Source organism: Heloderma suspectum, chromosome 2 (assembly GCF_057233095.1).
Source record: "Heloderma suspectum isolate Gila_16-S chromosome 2, 16-S_ref, whole genome shotgun sequence".
NCBI classification, from domain to species: domain Eukaryota; kingdom Metazoa; phylum Chordata; class Lepidosauria; order Squamata; family Helodermatidae; genus Heloderma; species Heloderma suspectum.
The window spans coordinates 366,634,907-366,655,151 of record NC_139459.1 but is presented as its reverse complement, the minus strand read 5'-3'; the positions used below and the strand labels follow the sequence as shown (position 1 = coordinate 366,655,151).

General features: G+C 47.9%; 1 protein-coding gene across 1 annotated transcript; it reads right to left on the bottom strand.

Moving 5' to 3' along the window:
- Positions 1 to 1,684: 1,684 nt before the first annotated feature.
- Positions 1,685 to 20,172, bottom strand: LOC146355907 (zinc finger protein RFP-like). Its single transcript, XM_084829975.1, has 6 exons — positions 19,723 to 20,172; positions 17,871 to 17,966; positions 16,752 to 16,982; positions 4,527 to 4,549; positions 2,120 to 2,235; positions 1,685 to 1,695 (listed from the first exon to the last, which is right to left on the bottom strand). Exons 1-6 carry the CDS (start codon positions 20,170 to 20,172, stop codon positions 1,685 to 1,687), a joined length of 927 nt encoding a protein of 308 aa, XP_084686101.1.
- Between the last annotated feature and the right edge of the window lie 73 nt (positions 20,173 to 20,245).

Sequence of the window (20,245 nt, the reverse complement as noted above, 5' to 3'; positions counted from 1 at the left end):
AGATGAGGCGAGCAGCTAAAAGGAGGCCAAAGGGAGAGTCAAGGAAGTCGAGTCGGAAGAATTAGCTGAAACAGAAGTGCTGGGAATTGAAATTTTAGGGCAAATGGACACATTTAAAATTAACAAGTCACTGGATCCAGAAGGTATACTATACACTGGAGCGTTTTCTCTCAAGTGTGAAAACCTTCATCTTCTTTTAAGGTATTTATTTATGATATATTTAGACTCCTTTTCAAGTTGTAAACATATTCCCAAAGTGGGTAAAAAAAAAAAAGCAACAATAAATAACTTAAAATAAGAAATTCCTATGAAAAACATATAAAATCAGCAGTACTGTAAAACACAGAAGAAGGATAAAAAAAAATCTTCAGAGAAGCAGAAAAAAACAAATAAATTTTTGTTTTGATGTTATATGGAACTTGTCACTAAAACTGGTGTTTATATTGCAGATTAAGAATATAGGCCAGATAACACCAATATTTCTAAAGGAATGCCGATGGTTCATTTACATTTCTCCCAGGTAAATTGGTGGAAAGCTTTATTAAATGGGGATAGTTAAAATATAGAAGAACAAATCTTGCTGAGCAAGAATCAGCATGGCTTACACACAGGGAAGTTCTGCCTCATCCACCTTTTAAAAGTAAGAGCTATCCTCTGGGCAGTAGACACCCTCTAGACAGCCATAGGATTTTTTGGTTCATGGAAACTGAGCTCGGAGTCAGCATTCCAAGATCACTTCCTACCAATCCGACTCCCCACCCCCTCCCCAGCCGCCCTGTGGGGAGCACGGTTCATCCCTGGCTCTGCGCTCAGGAGGACTACGCCCTTAGGAAATTAAGAAGCATCTCCAGGATCATGTCCTTATCTCTCATATGGGCCTGATCCAAACATTGGTTCTCTGTCCCATCTGCCTGCCAGCTTGAGCAGCAAGAGCAACAAAACTCCACCGGCAGGGCAGGAATGCCTACATGGCCCCCTTCAGGAGCTGGGACAGGGCGACAGGCAGGAAATCATGTCATGTGATTCCTTTCATCCCGCAGGAAGTCAAAGAGCGCCTGGGTGACTGTGATGGTGGCAGCACTAGAGAGGGGAAAGGCAGGTGGGAGGCGGAAGAGGAGATGGGCCAGGCCTTTGCTGGACTGCTGAGAGAGGCGGAGAAGGGGGAGGAGCCTCCATTTCTGAAGCCTTAGGAAGGACAAAGCAGGAGGGCCAAAGGAGGAGCCAAAGGCAGACCCAGGACAGAGGATGTATTTAATCCTCCTTGCGATTGCTGGAACAGCCCTTGGGCACCACGGAGTATGTACAGTTGTCATCCAATAGGAGGACAGGGCCTCATATATTCGAAGCTATTGAAAACAGGGCTGCAGAACCTCCCACCTGTGGGCGTAATCTGACCCACGGGGCACCCCAATTTGGCCCCGGCAGCCACTTTGGGTTCCTCCAGGGGGTGGGGCTTAGTCTCCAAGCCCCGCCCCTTGGAGGAATCCCCTCGGAGGGCAGACCCACCACTGTCTCTGACTTACCCGTGCTGGATAGTGAGCGCTCTTCTCCACATGTGAAGGATGTCTCAAGACTGGAGATAGCAGCAGGGATGAGAGGCAGCAGGACTTGCCCGCATGAGGAAGTGGGGCTTCTTTCCCTGGTGTGGGCAAGTCCCAATGCCTCTCGCCTCTCCTCCCCGCTGCTATCTCTGATCTGAGATAGGAGAGAACAGCAGGGCAGGGGACAACGACAAGGTAACAGAGAGAGCAGTGGGGATGCACAGCGGCATGGGCGTTCGGACTCATCTGGGCTGGGAAGAGAGCAAACACTGGTCCACACACACGGACTAGTCCCGATGCCCAACGCAAATCCCTGTGCAGGTGAGTCAGTCCCAACGCCCAGGCTGCCCTGCATCAGCTCAGAGAGAGCAGTGTGGCTGTGGGGCAGCCTGGGTCTCTTTGCCTGGGATAGGAGGAGGACTGTTGCAGGCCTCCTTCCAGCACAAGGGGGGAAAGGAAGGATGTGACATCATCCAGCCCGTGGGGGGGGAGGCCCCCTGGCCCCCTCCCCAAAATACTGCTGCAACCCTGTTTTAAAGAAAAGGATGGAGAGGAATAAACGGACAGTGCTTCATTACCTTTGAATTGCTTTGTGACTCCTTCCAGAAAAGGATTTATCTCACAGAAGCCCCAGATCCTCCACTTCAGCTCTGGAGGGAAAGCCACTGGATTCTCAAATGTCTCCTTCTCACTCCTGGTGGAGAAAAAAGGCAAGTAAACGGAGACATCCCCTTCATGGATCACTGCCTTGTTGTGGCGAAGGGGCTTGCGTAACTCAGTGAAGCCATAAGCTATGCCGTGCAGGGCCACCCAAGACGGACAGGTCATGGCAGAGAGTTCTGACAAAATGTGGTCCACTGGAGAAGGAAATGGCAACCCACTCCAGTATTCTTGCCAAGAAAACCCCATGGAACGTATCACAAGGCTAAAAGATATGACGCCGGAAGATGAGCCCCTCAGGTCGGAAGGTGTCCAAGAGCAGAGGGTATTTATAAGGAAGGCTGAGCGCCAAAGAATTGATGCTTTCGAATATGAACTTGAGCACACTCCGGGAGAGAGCGCAGGACAGGAAGGCCTGGCGTGCTATGGTTCATGGGGTCACGAAGAGTCGGACACGACTGAACGACTGAACAACAACAACAAACGGAGACATGACGGAGGTGTGCAGAATTATGCATGGGGTGGAGAATGTGGTTAGGGAGGCATTTTTCTCCCTCCCTCATAACACTAGAACCCACTGGGCTCCTCCCATGAAGCTGATTGGTGGGGGATTCAGGACAGGTAAAAGGAAGGGCTTCTTCACACAGCGCAGAGTCACACTTTGGGATTTGCTACCACAAGACGCAGTGATGGCCACTGTAACAGATGCCTCCTATACTTATGTCTGCGTCCGCATTGTTAGATGTGCCCCAGGGGGGGTTAGTGTTCGGGAGGGAGGGGGAGGGGGGGCTTCTGAGGTTGCACAGGTTGTGTGTGGAGGATTCCGAGGTTATGAAAGGGAGGAGCTGGCAGCGAGAAGTCGTACAGGGACCTAGGGACTGAGGAAGCTACATGGAGTGAGTGGGGTTTTGGAAATCCGATTTAGAAGGGGCAGAGCAGGCAGGGAGGTTAGGACCAAGCATAGATGGATTAATAATGATATATAACTGTTGTTGTGTTAAGTGGAATTTTGTTTTTAACTACAAAATCCCAGGTGTTGGTCTGTCTTATTGCACCACCATTAGAAAAACGTTTTTCCTCATTCCTTCTCCTGTATTGGGGAGAAGGAACCAGTTAAGCATATTGAGTGTCTCTTTCACCCAGAGAGGGCTGAAGTGGTGTGTGTCAGTGAGGACAACCGACCCAGCAGAGAGAGGCGTCCTGAGGGCGTTTTCTTCTCAGTTTCATCAGGTGGAAGATGGATAAGGTCGAACCCAGGGCAGGAGCGTCACAGGCTCCAATTGGGATGGCTTCAAAAGGAGGCTAGACAAATTCCTGGAGGAGAAGGTTACCAATGGCTACTAGTCCCGATGGCTCTGTGCTATCTCCAGTACCAGAGGCAGTAAGGCTATGTACACCAGTTGCTGGGGAACATGGGTGGGAGGGTGCTAGTGCACTGATGCCCGGCTTGTGGGTTTCCTGTTGATAGCTGGTCGGCCACTGTGTGAACAGAATGCTGGACTAGAGGGACCCTTGGTCTGATCCAGCAGGGCTCTTATGTTCTTAAAAACAAAGGTAACCAATCTAATATTTCCAATGGGAGCAAACTGAGTAACCAACTACTTTCTTGAGTGACCAGCCACAGTGTATTAGAACGTATCAGAACTTTTTTCTTTTAAAATGTTTTCAGTGTTTTAACATATTGTTTTATTCTTTTATCGTCGCTGTTCACCACTCCAAAATCTTTTGATATGGGGTGTGTGTGTGTGTGTGTGTGTGTCTGTCTATCTCTATCTCTATATATATAAAAAAAAGAAGGAAAAAAAGTAAGAAAGAAAAGAAATCCAGAACTGCAGAAAGCTTACAGCAGGGGTGGGAAACCTGTGTGCGGGGGGAGGGGGGGAGGCCACAATTGCCCCCGCAGAACCCTTCAGCAGCTACAGAAGTGGGTGTGGCTGGGGTGAGAGGGCAGATGGGGTGTTTTCTTTGTGCTTAGATAAGGGTAGGATGAATGGTGTGGGTTTGGCCTGTGGGTTTTTTTGGGGGTGGGGGTAGAGGCATGTGAGTTTTCCCTGTATTGGTGTTTTGGTGGGATGTTTGGCCTGAGGGGTTTTGTATGCATGCATTTGGGATGGGATGTCTGTTTTGCAGGCAGGGAAGAACCTTCATGCATGTGTGATAGAGAGGAGGAAGAACAGCAGTGCTACAAGTTGAAAAGCAGGTCCCTGCTTTAATCTATGAGACATTGGAGACCTCCGATCTCTGCCTGGAAGCCTGGAGGGCCCTGTTCTTCCCATGCCATCCAGACCCTTTCCAGCATCATGGAAAGGAGTGGGATCCACTTACCTCTGCAAGGTGCTTCTCATATCCTGGAGGGGAACAGAGAGAAAGAAGAGGGAGCTCAGTACCTGCCAGACCCCACTCTATGAAGATGCCCCCTGGCCCTCTCATGCTTGCCTGGTGATGCTTCCACATAGCACCCGCCACCCAAGGACTAAAGAAAATGGATATAACTTCTCACGGTGGGGATAAAAGAGGCCTTGGCCAAAGTCTCAGATTTTCACAACGGAGAGGAGTTGGGTGTATATTAAGGGATATGTATTCGTAGCGTTGGGAGCTAAAGAGGGAAATGGCGCCCTTGTGCGCATTGCTGCCGCCACCAAGGCACGTCTCAACGAGTCCTGGCTGCTCCCTCCTTTTTTTCGGTACTTCAATTTTGCACATTTTTTCTTTCACCAATTTGTGCAATTTGATATCCTCGTAATTCCTCCGGGAGATAGAATCGTGCAGTATGCCCGGCTCCCAATGCTGCCTGAGTCCTTCCGTCTTTGTGCAATTTAATATCCACACAACTTCTCTGGGACTCGGACTCGTGCCGTATGCATGGCTGCTGGTCTTAGGCTGCACATGCACAATACTTGGGGGTGGCTGCTTGATCTTGAATCGGCAACTAACAAAAGGCATATCACGCACATGCACAGGCCACCCACAGATGGACGAATGGAGCATGCACGATGAGCGCCTGCACTTCAGAAATTTTCCACACTGCTGTCCATGAAAGCAGGGAGTTTGAAGAACCATGGAGGAGTACGACGGGGTGGGCGCTGCTGCTGTACGAAAGGCATCCCCACTCCTCATTCACCACTGCTGTACCCCCTATGCCCTCTCTTGTGTTCCTCTGACACAGACCCGATGGGGGGAAATGTTCTGCTCGCCTGCCCACCGGCAGTATGCTCCCCTTCTCGTTTCTCGGTCAGAGAGTATCGTCATCTTTAAGCGTTTTACCTCAGCCCAGACCAGATCAAAACTGTACGTCATCTAGGGATATCGTGAACGTTCATTTCCTGCTTTGTGTTCGACAATATTCTTGCAGTTCAAATCCCAAACTGGAGTTCGCGAACCCTCCCTCTTGCCTGACCCTTCTTGGCTGCAGTCGAGCGATCCCCCAAAATCTCGGGTGCCATGGTGCGCCTGTTTGCACGTTTTCCCTGGCTCTCGCCGAGCTGCTGCTCAGCGAGTGCCTCCCACGGCTATCCCTTTACTTTTTGCACATTTGCCCCCCGATTTGCACATCTGGATATATGGGCATTTTCTGGGAGAAAAAAAATTGCGCACCTACCAGGGCCCTTTTGTTTTTGCACATTCATTTGATTCCATATATGCACATTTTCTGGGCAAAAAATAATAACTGCGCAGCTGCCAGGGCCCATCTGTTTTTGCGCATTCAATGAATTGAGAAATGCCACAGTCACAGAGAGATCCAGATGTTGTAGGGGGTGGGGAGACGTCGAGGAGGGGAACAGAAAAAGATGAGAGCAAGCCCCTTCCTACCTGAATGACGGTCATTTCATTCGGATTGAAATGGACCATTGTCCTCAATTTCTGCATAACATTTAGAAAGTACTATTCCTTAACACTTGCAAGTTGAGAGAGCCACCGAGCAAGGAGATGTGCTATTATGGGGCAAAACTCTCCTAAAATTGAGAATTTTACTCCAACATTTGAGAGAATATGTTCAAAAGCAGAAAATACAGGAAAAGATATTTCCTTCATTCATAAATCAATATATGCACACATATCTTTGGACAGTGCTTTTCAGTAGGGAAATAAATTATTTTATTGTGTGCTTTTTGGTTGTAATTTTTGTGAACAGTGGCCCAGAGACCTTCGGCTGTTGGGCGGAATAGAAATGAAATACCTAGATAGATAGATAGATAGATAGATAGATAGATAGATAGATAGGGCAGTGTGGTCGTGGTCTATTGGTTGTGGTGGCATTTTGTGTGTTTGTGTTTTGGCTTGGCCGGTGTGACCACTGGGCTGTGAGAAAACCAAAAGGACAGCCCAAGAAATATGCCCATAATGGTGATACCACTGTCACACTAGCGGGAATTATATACTATATATATGGAGAAATGGGAAGTTCCCTTTCCAGCTGCAGCAGGCATGGTGCTAGGCTTTGCAGCAGCAGCAGACCGACATACCTAGGTAATTCTTTCCTCCGGCACCTCCTTCCCAGTCATGCAGACTGGAAATGCGCACAAACCTCATTTTCCGCAATTAAGCTTCCAGCAGTTCTGTCAGTCGTGGTGAAATGCGCACAAACCTCATTTTCCGTATCTCTGCATTTCTGTGTGTCTGTCTGTCGCAATGTGGAAGCCATCAGAATCCCGACACACACACACCCCAAAAAAACAAGGGTCCAGATGTCTCATAGGAAACAGCTGGAAGACCTTCATGACACAAAAGACTAAAGTGCCCAGTGCCCCAGAGGCAGGCGCCTTGTCAAATGTAAATGCATTAGCAAAACAAAGGAGAGGAGAGGTGCAGCAGGCAGAATCAAGGAGGAAGATCAATAGTAGGAAGAATTGCCTGGCATGGCTGGAGTTTCTTGTGGCCCCCTGAATGTTTTATTTCTAGAGGTGTGGTCAGTACTCAATCTTTAAAAAAGGAAATGGTGAGGTTTTAATCTCTGTGGTATATATCCCGTCACTGTGAAGTGTGCGGGGGCGGGGAGGCTGCATTTGTGAACTGGTGAGAGAACATGAATCTGCATATGTTCAGAGGCACTCTTTCTGTCAGTGTTACTTTTGCTGACATCGGTGACATGTACACGCATTCCTAGCCATTCTAAATGTGCATGCATTAGCACATGCAAATTGGCGTCATGGGCCTGTGTCCAGGACCTTTTAAGGTCACGGCCCTGCGCCTGTAAATGTCTTTTTTCACAAAAAACTGCTCAATTGTTGCCTCAGCAATGCATGTCAGCATGGGAGACACGCTTGGGTATTTTCACAAAGAGATTTTCTTCAGCTGGGCCTGAGGCCGCACAGAGAGTTCTGTAAGCGGCAGAGGAGATTCCTTCTCCTTCTAATGAACAGAACCATGGAGATGTATTCTTCTCCTTCTTGCCAAAGCTGTGGTGTATTGCGCAAGCCTGAATAGGGTGGCCTGGCACATCAATGTCCCCTGTGCCAGAGAGAGATTGGGCTGAGGTTTAGGACCTTCACCTTCAGAGGTGAAGCCTTGGCTGCCTGGGCTTCGGCCTCCACCTGCTTCCACAGAAGCCTCAGTCTTGCAAGGGGACTGTGGCTCTTTCAAATTCTTCTTCTCTTTTATTTATTACAGTTATATGCTGCCTTTTCCCCTCCTTAAAGAACCCAAGGCGGCGTACATAATCCTCCTCCTCTCCATTTTATCCTCACAACAACAACCCTGTGAGGTCGGTTGGGCTGAGAGTCTGTGACTGGCCCTAAGTCACCCAGTGAGCTTCATGGCTGAGTGGAGACTAGAACTTCTAGCACCCGGGTCTCCTGACTCCTAGTCCAACACTCTAGCCACTACACCACACCGGCTCTCCAACTGACCCAGGTCTCCTGACTCCTAGTCCAACACTCTAGCCACTACACCACACCGGCTCTCCAACTGACTGAGAGGAGCATGGACATGGTGGAGGAGGCTGTGCCAGGTGAACCCGGATGAATCAGCTCTTGGTGCTGCTGCTGCCCCAGGCAACCAGAGAGATGATCGAGGCCAACTGCACCCTGAGTCTGGAAAGGGACAAAATGAGCCCATTGAGTTATTACAGGCCAGGAGACCTCCTCCTTAGCAGGGTCATCTCTTTTCTGCATCAACATCATTTCTTCCAGAGATCAGCTTTTAATTTCAGCAAGCCTCCTCCTAGCAGCCTTCTTTCCAGGAAACTCATTCTGATGAGGGATGGAGCTACTGCTGCTTTTTCCTCTCTGAGCTCCCTCCAAATGTCCCTGATTTACCAAGGTTTTGCCCCATATAGCCCAGTCCAGTGCCTGCCCCAGGCAAAGAGCTTGTCCTATGTCACCTCTGGGGGAAGACTTTGGGGAAGGGGGTGCCATCAACATAACAGTAAGCCCCATCCCTCTCCTCAAACACTGTTGGAGAGAGGATGCCACATCGCAATGGCACATTTTCTGAGGTTTACGAAGACTCAAATAAGTTGCCTTCTGGGGGAATTAGCAAATGTAGCCTGAAGCCTACACACACACGTACACACACTCACACAGAGAAGGAAAAGGAGGGGTGGAGAGGAAGCTACAATTTGTAAGAGCCTCCTCCCAACAAACAAAAGCAATATATTTTTTTCTTGACTGAAGCCCTCTTCTGAAGAGAGGAGCTAGTGCACATCGCAACTCCTGCCTGCCTGGTAAAGAGGAAGGAAGATCATTAGTGGCCCCAGCCCAATACACCCCACCCAAATCCCAAGCCCATCCAGGAAAATATCCCCCTGCAGAGAGGTCTTTGATATACAACTATTTCCCCCCATTTTTCATATTCGGTTGGGACTTGGGAGCCACCAAACCACACACACATCTTCTGGACCAGAAGTATTCCGTTTTCCTAGGAAAGGGCCAAAATTTCTGTGGTGGTTCTCAATCTCTCAGCACTATCATATCAGTCCATGGATTCTATTTTCTGATGACAAAGAAAGGCCCAAGCACAGCCTGCCCTGCCCAAGGTGTGAATAAGCAACCTACCAACTAAAATAATCACCCATACATACTGTAACATGAGGGTCATAGTGGAGCAAACATTCAGAGGGAGGATTCCAAACACCAAATTAAATATAAGTATTGACCACATGCATAGTGGGGTGAGACACAGTTCTCCATTTCACTTCTTTCTCTTTTTGAATTTGGTCAAAACCTTGTTTTTTCTTGCCCAAAAAACCCCTACCAAATTCTTACCCATTGTTGGGAGGATGCCCCTGCTGCCTTCTGAAATCCTCAGGTAGCCAGAATCAACATGCAGACAATAGGGCTTTTTTCCAAGGCTTTATTTCCATTCAACCTAATGACACTTACAGATGCTAATTGCCTGAACCTAAGAGGGAAACTTAAGAGAGCTGCCTACCAGGGGGGTTTAGCCTTAGGGAATCAGTTGGTCTCCGTTTGGAGGGAAAGCCTCTGAAATTAAGGGCTAGGAGGAGAGAGTCCACCCCTTTCCCATGTGGCATCGGGGCGCAGCTGCTGTCGTCGCACCAAGCGGGCTGAATGCCTCCTCTCGGCGCCCACCATCTCGCGCTTGACGCTGCGCCGGCGCCTAGCATCCAGAAACTGCTGTTGCACCTCCCTCTCCCTGCCAGGGTCTCTACCACTCTCAAGAATGTGTACCGGGAGGGGCTCTCCCCCGGCTGCTCCTCTGAACAGCGCGCAGGTTCCTCTCTCATGGTTTCTACCTCTTCCTCAGAATCAGAACTGCTTTGGGGCTCTCTGGGCTCCGATCCAACCCTGACACCCATCTCCACTGGCCAGTCCTAGATTCTTTAGATAAAATAAGTAGCAAGCACAGGCAGACCACAGCTTTGGAATGAAATGGGATAGAATGATAAGAAAACCAGAGAGAAGGAAAGGAACAGCATAACTCCCACTTGGAAATTATGTGTGGTTGGTTTTCAAGAAATCATAAAAAACGCTTGCTGTGACTCTCTTTTACTACTTTGCCTTGAATTTGAGAGCACAACACAGAGGAGACATGGTAGGGTGCAGAATTGCACATATTAAGCCCACACACTCATCTTTTTGGTCAAGTTATGCTGTGGTGTGTCAAGAGCAACAGAACCTATTCCAGAAATTCCCATCTCTGCTAATCTGCATAGCACTGACCTGACGCCTGTAATTGTGCATAGTATCAGACAAAAAAAGACTGAGGTGCCCAGGAGGCTCCTTGTCAAATGTAAATGCATTAGCGAAACAAAGGAGAGGAGAGGTGCAGCAGGCAGAATCAATGAGACTGAAAGACTGGGTCATCGGGACGACTCATCATGGCTGTTAATGAAAATGGCCGGATTCATTCACTACATGGAAAGATCATTGTTCAACGGGAAACACGGGGGCCTGCCTGACACATCATCAGCCAGTGTGGTGTAGTGGCAAGAGTGTTGGACTAGGAGCTGGGAGATCTGGGTTCTAGTCCCCACTTGGCCAAGGAAGCTCACTGGGTGACTTTGGGCCAGTCACAGACTCTCAGCCCAACCCACCTCACAGGGTTGTTGTTGTGAGGATAAAATGGAGAGGAGGAGGATACTGTAAGCCACGTCCTTGCAAGAGGAAAAAAAGTGGGATATAAATGTAATCAAACAATCAATCAATCTTTTTCTTTTTGCTGGGGGGATGGGGTGTGTGACAGCAGGGCAGGCAGGCACTGGCAGGAAGGCAGGCAAGGAGACAAGGTAGAGAGGAAACAGACTTGGGAGACTAGGAGGCATAATGGAGTACTTCAGGATAAATACCCCCAGTAATAAAGTTAGCTGGTCTGTCCGTCCGATCAGGAAAGAAAATCAGCACATCGCAACAGCAACTCGACACTCATGTTCCCTCCTCCCCGACATCGCTGCAATGGCGAAGGGGTGATTGCGCAATACTGCATACAAATGTTGCGCCGATGTAGCTGAAAGTGTGCATTTCAGAGATTCAGAAGTGCGCGATTTCGAGGCTTTGGGTGTGCACATCCGCTTTTGCGCATATAAATCACCAAGTCAAAAACAAATCGGTGAAGCTGCAACCAGTTTGTGGGGGGCGATCGACAGCAACTGCCGATCACTGAACGCTTTGACGAACAGGAGGAGAGGCGAGCAGTGGGGAGTTCTCACATCCCTAATGTCATCATGTTCCAGTACATTACGGAGCTGGTTGTCAGCACTGTTACCGAATTTGCTCCTCTAGACACATGTACAAGCTTGGGCATGTTCTGTGAATACGCATTCCTTTTTAAAGCACCTTTTAATGTTGGCAATAGGGCGTCTAGCAAAAGGTGAGCCAACGATTCTCACAGACACTGGCTTCTTCAAATAATGGGGAATTTCTCAGGTCACAAGAATTTCAAATATAATCTCATCAATTGGGGAAATTGGATAGTAGAGCATTGTTCATAAACATGCAAAATCAAAACGATCAGTTAAGTGAACAGGAGTTCCGAATGCTGCTGGGAGAGGAAAAGAAAGGTTTGGGGTGAGCCTTCCAAATTTGGGAGGAAAGAAACGTTTCAAGGGAGTTTGTCCTAGTGCATGGCAGTGGGGTCAGGCTAATCCTGAGACATGGTCACAATATACACACATTCATTACAGAGAAAGAAGGTGAAGGGTAGGAAGCCACTCTTTGTACAAGAACCTCCTGAAAATAGGGTGCAATTTCAAAGATACCTCTCTCTGGATCTCTGACCCATTCCAGAGGTTGACACTGGGGGCACTGTGATGTTACATGTCTGTCTATAATAAGTCTATGGTTATGGTTAAGTATTCCTGTTATAGGGTGGATTTGCATATGTGAGCTGATGGGCTGAGACAGTGAAGGTGGGGTGAAGCGTGTGTGCTATATAAAACTGTGTTAGATAGTGAGGGATAAGATCAAAGCTAGGATTTGCGAGAAGCAGGGTTTTAGGAATGAGTACTGAGAGAGAGAGAGAGAGAGAGAGAGAGAGGTCTGTGGTGATTTGAGATGTGATTGTTTGAGAGGGTGATTTAGAGAACCGTTCATGAGAGAACCTATATTAATAGAGCCCTTAAGAGTTACCTATTTATTATTCGACCAGGTATTGCTGTAATCAATCAAACTTTCCCTGTTTATAAATCCTACACTTTCTGCTTTTGGCTATGTGAGAGGGAGGTAATAAAGGGAACAGTACAAGGTTATAGAGAAAAGTCTGTGTGTTTCCTCACAGGATGAGGATAAAGAGTTGGGCCTCAGTCTTAAAGGTCCTGATGTTACTGAAACCCAGTGTGTGAGAGAGAAGGCGGTTCCTGCTGGGGGTGAGAAAGGCTGTAGAGAAGGGTAATCCTCACTAAGGAGAAGGTGGGAATGCCACAGGCGCACTGAAGCGCCTGAGTCTTGCTGCTCAGCTGGCTGCTGGGCCCTGCTCGCCACAGGCGGTGAGCTGCTGGATGGTCCCCGGGTGCCCAGCAAGCGGAGACACACAAGCCTGGGGAAGAGACAGAAAAAGGAGCAGGGAAAAGCAGATTGGGCTCTCCAGAAAAGTGAGGGTAATGAAGGAAGGGAGGGGAAGGTGGATCTGGCAAGCTAACGGACTTGCTGGGACAGAGTTGGTAAGGGGGTGGCTACCTCTCCTCTTCTGCACAAGCTTTTGGGGTGCGATGAAGTTGGAGGCAGTGGGGTGTCTCTTCACCAATGAAAAGAGAGAGAGGGAGGCAGAAGGGGGTTTCGCACTATTCCTCTTGTGGGACACAGACCGGGGGGGAGGGGGCTTCTTTGGGCTCAAGAGTCCTAACTAATGAGATGCCACATTGCTCCTTATATACCCCAAATATGAGCTTAATTATTAAAAATGAAATCGGGGGGTGGGGGGGATCCTGTCTCTGCTGGCTCATTGAAAGTACAATGTGTGCTAATTCAGGAGTAAATTCACTGATGATCCTTCCTCCTAGCTTACGGCTTCTTCACACGGAGCTTTTATCCTGCTGCTGAGATTGCTCACTCACAGGAGTTTGCGGGCCCTTTAGATGACGTCGTCAACCTCCAAGGCGTCTCCCGCACTAAATGACCTTTATTCCATTTTGAAATAAAATATCTCCATTTTGATTGGAGATAATTAGGTATCAAATTACCCTGCTTGAGTTCTCTCCATGCAAAAGGAAAAGCAGCAAGAAGAGGAGTGAGATCAGTGAAACATATGGAAGACTCAGATAGAGGGAGAAGGAGGGGGAAAGGGGAGGGGGGAAAGGAACCATGTGTAAAGCAAATCCGTTGTGATCCTGCATTTCCTTTCTGCAACAGAAGCAGAAAGCCCCGTTTCAAATGCGGGATGTTAGGCTGGTGCGGAGATGCTCTGAACCAGCCATGTGATACTAAACAGGCTGCTGAGTAACTTCCCCGGGCTGCCATCTGGAGCCTCAGCGCAGATCATTACAGAGTCTCGAAGAGGTTTTCAAGGAGGGGAAGATGTCAAAGGACTAAGTTTGGGGAGACAATGATCATGCCAGATGGATTGATGGATGTGCATCACCTACAGAGGCCTGCTTTGAGTGCCAGGCCTGGCTTTCAGAATGGCAGACTTCTCCTGCGCTTTCCCATGCAGGAATGAAGCCTTCCTTTCCATGTCAAAAACAGCAGAATATTGGGGTGTCTGGCAACAGCAGCAACATTCAGAAACTCCAGGTTTTCCACCTGGATACTAATTTAATCATGCTTTGGGGACATCACTTCTGGGAGGCACAAGCATGAATCATTAGATTAATGTTTGCCAGGCCTAGGAGTGCTTGCTGTTGTTCAGTCGTTCAGTCGTGTCCGACTCTTCGTGACACCATGGACCATAGCACGCCAGGCCTTCCTGTCCTGCGCTCTCTCCCGGAGCGTGCTCAAGTTCATATTCATTGCATCCATGATGCTATCTAGCCATCTCATCCTCTGCCGTCCCCTTCTCCTTTGGCCTTCAGTCTTTCCCAGCATCAGGGTCTTTTCCAGGGAGTTTTCTCTTCGCATTAGGTGGCCAAAATATTGGAGCTTCAGCTTCATTATCTGTCCTTCCAAGGAGCACTCAGGGTTGATTTCCTTTAGGATGGACTGATTTGACCTCCTTGCAGTCCAGGGGACTCGTAAGAGTCTTCTCCAGCACCACAGTTCGAAAGCATCAATTCTTCGGCGCTCAGCCTTCCTTATAGTCCAGCTCTCACAGCCATACATTACTACTGGGAAAACCATAGCTTTGATTAGACGGACCTTTGTCGGCAAGGTGATGTCTCTGCTTCTTACTATGCTGTCTAGGTTGGCCATAGCTTTCCTCCCAAGGAGCAAGCGTCTTTTAATTTCATGGCTACAGTCACCGTCTGCGGTGATCTTGGAGCCCAAGAAAGTAAAATCTGTCACTGCTTCCATTTCTTCCCCTTCTATATGCCAGGAAGTGATGGGGCCAGATGCCAAGATCTTCGTTTTTTTAATGTTGAGTTTCAAACCAGCTTTTGCACTCTCCTCTTTCACCCTCAACAAGAGGCTCTTGAGATCCTCTTCGTTTTCTGCCATTAGGGTGGTATCGTCTGCATATCGGAGGTTGTTGATAATTCTCCCAGCAATCTTAATTCCGACCTCTGATTCATCCAACCCGGCATTTCTCATGATGTACTCTGCATATAAGTTAAATAAGCAGGGTGACAATATGCAGCCTTGTCGTACTCCTTTCCCAATTTTGAACCACTCGGTTGTTCCATGTCTGGTTCTTACTGTTGCTTCTTGACCCTCGTACAGGTTTCTCAGGAGACAGGTAAGGTGGTCTGGTACTCCCATCACTTTAAGAATTTGCCAGTTTGTTGTGATCCACACAATCAAAGGCTTTAGCGTAGTCAATGAAGCAGAAATAGACGTTTTTCTGGAATTCTCTTGCTTTCTCCATGATGCAGCGAATGTTGGCGATTTGATCTCTAGTTCCTCTGCCTCTTCTAAACCCAGCTTGTACTTCCGGTAGTTCTCGGTTCGCATACTGCTGAAGCCTAGCTTGTAGGATTTTGAGCATCACCTTGCTGGCATGTGAAATGAGCGCAATTGTGCGGTAGTTTGAACACTCTTTGGCATTGCCCTTCTTTGGAATTGGAATGTAAACTGACCTTTTCCAGTCTTGTGGCCACTGTTGAGTGTTCCAGATTTGTTGGCATATTGAATGCAGCACTTTAACAGCATCATCTTTTAGGATTTTAAATAGCTCGGCTGGAATACTGTCATCTCCGCTAGCTTTGTTGTTAGTAATGCTTCCTAAGGCCCACTTGACTTCACTCTCGAGGATGTCCGGCTCAAGTTCAGTGGCCGCACTATCATGGCTATCAAGGACATTAAGATCTTTCCTATATAGTTCTTCTGTGTATTCTTTCCACCTCTTCTTAATCTCATCTGCTTCTGTTAGGTCCCTGCCTTCTTTGTCCTTTATCATGCCCGTCTTTGCACAAAACGTTCCCTTGAGGTCTCCAATTTTCTTGAAGAGATCTCTAGTCTTTCCCATTCTGTTGTTTTCCTCGATTTCCTTGCATTGTTCATTTAAGAAGGCCTTCTTGTCTCTCCTTGCTATTCTCTGGAACTCTGCATTCAGTTGGGTATATCTTCCCCTTTCTCCCTTGCTTTTCGCTTCCCTTCTTTCGTGAGCTACTTGTAAAGCCTCATCAGACAGCCACTTGGCTTTCTTGCATTTCTTTTTCTTTGGGATGGATTTCGTTGCTGCCTCCTGAACAATGTTACGGACCTCCGTCCATAGTTCCTCAGGCACTCTGTCGATCAGGTCTAATCCCTGAAATCTATTCCTCACCTCCACTGTATATTCATCAGGGATATGATTTAGGTCATACCTGAACGGTTTAGTGGTTTTCCCGACGTTCTTCAATTTAAGCTGAAATTTTGCAAGAAGCAGCTCATGATCTGAGCCACAGTCAGCTCCAGGTCTTGTTTTTACTGACTGTATGGAGCTTCTCCATCTTTGGCTGCAAAGGATATAATCAATTTGATTTCGATATTGACCATCTGGTGACGTCCATGTGTAGAGTCGCCTCTTGTGCTGTTGGAAAAGAGTGTTTGCTATGATCAGCATGTTATCTTGGCAAAACTCTATTAGCTTTTGTCCTGCTTCATTTTGTACACCAAGGCCATGCCTGCCTGTTATCCCGGTGATTTCTTGACTTCCTACTTTAGCATTCCAATCCCCTATGATGAAGAGGACATCATATATATATAGCACTATATATATATATAGCACTATATATATATATAGTGCTATATATATATATATATATATATATATATATATATATATATCACTATATATATATAGCACTAGGAGTGCTATATATTTACAATTCTGATTAGCTCAGGAAGGCCAGATCTTGCCTTCCTGGCTTGCGACATCATTAGGCAACATAACTTTGCTGTCAATTTTCCCACCTTTCTTTGGCAAGAATTCTCTTACAGGCACCACCTCGTGGTTGTAGCATCCGTCATGACTGCAGTGCCTGCCTTGGGCCCCTTCCCTCCGTAGACGCAGGAGGCATGAAGGCTTTGAAGTCAGCTTCCCCCAGGAGAGGATCCTGAGCTGTTTCTGCCACCATCTTACCTGCAGGAGTTCACTTGCTGGCTGCTGACATTTCTCCTGCATTTCCTGGATGAGACCTTCAAGAGAAGCGAGTTCTTCAGAGAGTTTGGCCTGGTGCTCCTCCTTCTTCCTTGCAATCTCCTTCTCCACCTCGTCCATCTGGGCCAGCAGGAGCTTCTCTTGTTCTTCCAGCAGCTGGCATAGTTGTCTGAAATGAGCCACCGTCTCTTCCCTCTCTGCTTTTGTTTGCTTCTGCAAGATGTGAATGAAAAGGGGAGAAATGGTAGCCAGAGTCAGAAATAGGGCCACTCTTTACAGCACCAAGAGGCGCAAAGGCGCTTTATAGGAAAGGTGCTTGTAGGTTTTCACAGATATGAAATCAACATTCAATAGAGAAAAAGATTCCTGAAAATGTACAAGGCCCACCTCTCAGAACGGCTTTTCATTAAGCATTGTTTTAGTAGGCTTGGCCATTCCAAATAACAGCTGTTCTGCAGAGCCAGGCTGTCTTGGGGCTTGTGATTCCTCTGCATTTTGCATTACATGTTTATACATATTGGTTGAAGCACTTGTCCCTGTAAGGCCTCAGGCCTGAACCAAGCTATCAGTAGTTTGAGAGGGGCTTAGATGATCCATAATGCTCTCTTATTTTGATCAGTTGGCTGCTGTTTTCCCTAACAGGCCTCTTGATTTACCAAGAGGAATCAAAGGTTGATAGTGCAGCCTCAGCGCATTCCATACTAACGAGCTGGAGGGTCTTATCAGGATGTGCCTGGGAAGTGAAGCTTGTTTGCCTTAAAGCTGCCGGTGTCTGTGGTGGGAGACTTCTGATTGTTTTCCTTCTGAACAAGCACTGTTAGTCTATGCTGCCTCACTGAACGCTAATTAACACTTGCTGCTGTCATGCTGCCTCACCGCTAACATGTATGGTATAAAACCCATTTTACCCCATGGCTCTGAGTTCAGAGAAGCAGTCTGAGCCAACCATTGGGTACGCCTGTGTGCTGATTGTACTCAATAAAGTACTCCTTGTAAGTAAACCTGGATCTGATTTATCACTATCTTGGCACCTCTAAATTAAGAGTTCGAAATCTACTGCAGGGACAATACAGTCCCCCTCCTAGTAATACTGATACTTACATGCAGGTCTTCATTTTCCTTTTCTGTGTCTGCTTTGTATGCTAGAATTCTCTCTCTCTCCTTCCTCAGAATCTCCAGGCAAAGATGGATCAGATCCTGAAGGGAAAACCATACTTCATGTTTGGTTTCGAGAGAGAGAAAGAGGAGTTGAACAATATGCTTCTTCCCTGCCATCCATTTCTGTACCCAGGGGGAAAGGAAGCTCTCAAGTGTCTTCTTCATCCCACTGTAGCCCACAAATAATTTAAAACACCCACTTGGAGTCTGAGTTTAACATGGGTTGGGCTGGGATGGGACTGGGTGCTACACCACCACAACCTGTCAAAACTCTGATTCGATAAACTGCTTCTGGAGAGTTATTTCAAGCTGAAAAGGATTTTTTTTCCTGTCGTTCTTTCAAGGCCTTCCCTAGAGCCAAATGGCATGGGAGCAGACTGTTCCAAAGCCCTTCCTGCAAGGAACGTCGAACTCAAGAGTGGCAGCCATTGCAGAGGCATGCCAAGGCAGTGCACATCACAGTGCAAAAGTGGCAGAACGGGCAGGAACTTCTGAGGTGAGATGCGGCCCTGGTCAGGGTATCCATGCCTGCAGCCCAGCCCACATGATGCTTCCCAGCAACACAGCTTCCCTTTGTCCTGAGATTTGAACATTTCATTAGGAAAGAGATTGTGCAGGTTGTCTGGGAAGACCTTTCAAGGAGGGTGGAGAGAGATAATAAGCAGAGAGCAGTCCCTCCCCCTCAAGCTCCTAAGCATGCACTTAAGTGCATATGTCCCATTGGTTTGCAGCTGGAATATCCAGAACACAGAGGGAGAGAACGAACCCCCCCCCTCTCTCTCTCTCTCTCTCACACACACACACTCACACACACTGACAATCAGGGACTATGGCAGTATTTCCCAATGGCTGAAGGCAATCCTGTACTCTATTTCACAATTTTATATATATATATACATACACACACACACACACACACACATACATATATATATATATATATACACACATACTTTTGAGTCTTTCTATATTGGTCATACACAATTGTATTTCATAGAATCCCATCTCATTGTAATGGCCTTTGGCTTTGTACACTAAAGATTACCGTACTCACCAAAACACAACAGTTTGCTGCTGGAGCCTTGAGAAACTGCAGCAGAGTGAGAGAGCAGGACATGTGAGCGACAAGCGCCTGCAGAAGATGGGAGAGCAGGGAGAGGGATTTCTTATGCCATCTTTCTCCTGCTCCCCCATTGCCGGTTTGGTGTGGAGCGAGATCTGCAAGACTGCTCGGCTATTTTCATTTGGGGGAAGGGGGCAGAAGAGAATACACCAGTGATCTTCGGGGGTGGGGGGATTCAGTTTGTTTAATTGGAGGCCCACACGCATCTGGGAGGGGGTGAGGCCACTTTTTTCCTCTCCACACCATGCAGAATTTTATACATCTCTGTCACGTCTGCCTTACTTGCCTCCCCCCCCGCCTCAATCTAACCAGTCCCAAACAGTGTACCCTTTCTTCACAGGGGAATTGCTCCAGCCCCTTGGTCATTTTGGCTGCCATTGTTCATATATACTTAACCCATATTTGGTACAGAGTGTGGCAGGAGGAGAAAAGAGATAAACATCCCCCACCCCACCATCCTTAGTCTTCTCAGGCTTCCCATGGCTGTTACTTATACAACAAAAAACCTGCATGTTAATTGCTGTATCCCTTTTGGGCACTATAGAAATGTAATAAATAATAATTAGCTTAGCCCCAATAATGTCCTATTGGAGTGACTTTACAGAGAACTTCCAAAGAAGAACCTACAATTATACCCCCCCCCCCCCATCAAGCTCTGCATCGATTTCCTACCTTGTACTCCTGGGAAGCCTCCTCCAGAGGAACCGCCTTGTGATTTTCATGCTCCTTGGATCTGTCACACACCACGCAGATGGGCGCTTCGTGGTCTTTGCAGAAGAGCTTCAGGGGCTCCTGGTGGCTCTCGCAGACTCGCCCCTTCCCTTCTGCCCCCTTGGCCTCCCGAATTTCTGCCCCCGTGGCCCCCTGAAGACTGACTTTCTTGGCAATTCGGACGAAGTTCGCCAGCTGCCGATTGGGCCTGAGGCTCCCCTTCTGGAAGGTTCCTCTGCACTGGGGGCAGGAGGCCTCTGCCCCCGACTCCCCCCGGCACTGGCTCAGGCAGGCTCGGCAGAAGTTGTGCCCGCACTCCGCGACGGTCACTGGATCCCCAAAATAATCCAGGCAGATGGGACAAGTGGCTTCCTCACGGAGATCGTGGACAGGACCCCCAGCAGTAGCCATGGCTGCCACACACTGAAGACAGAATTAGTTTCACTTTCTTTGTTTTCATTAAGTGGATGTTCACCTGCTTGTA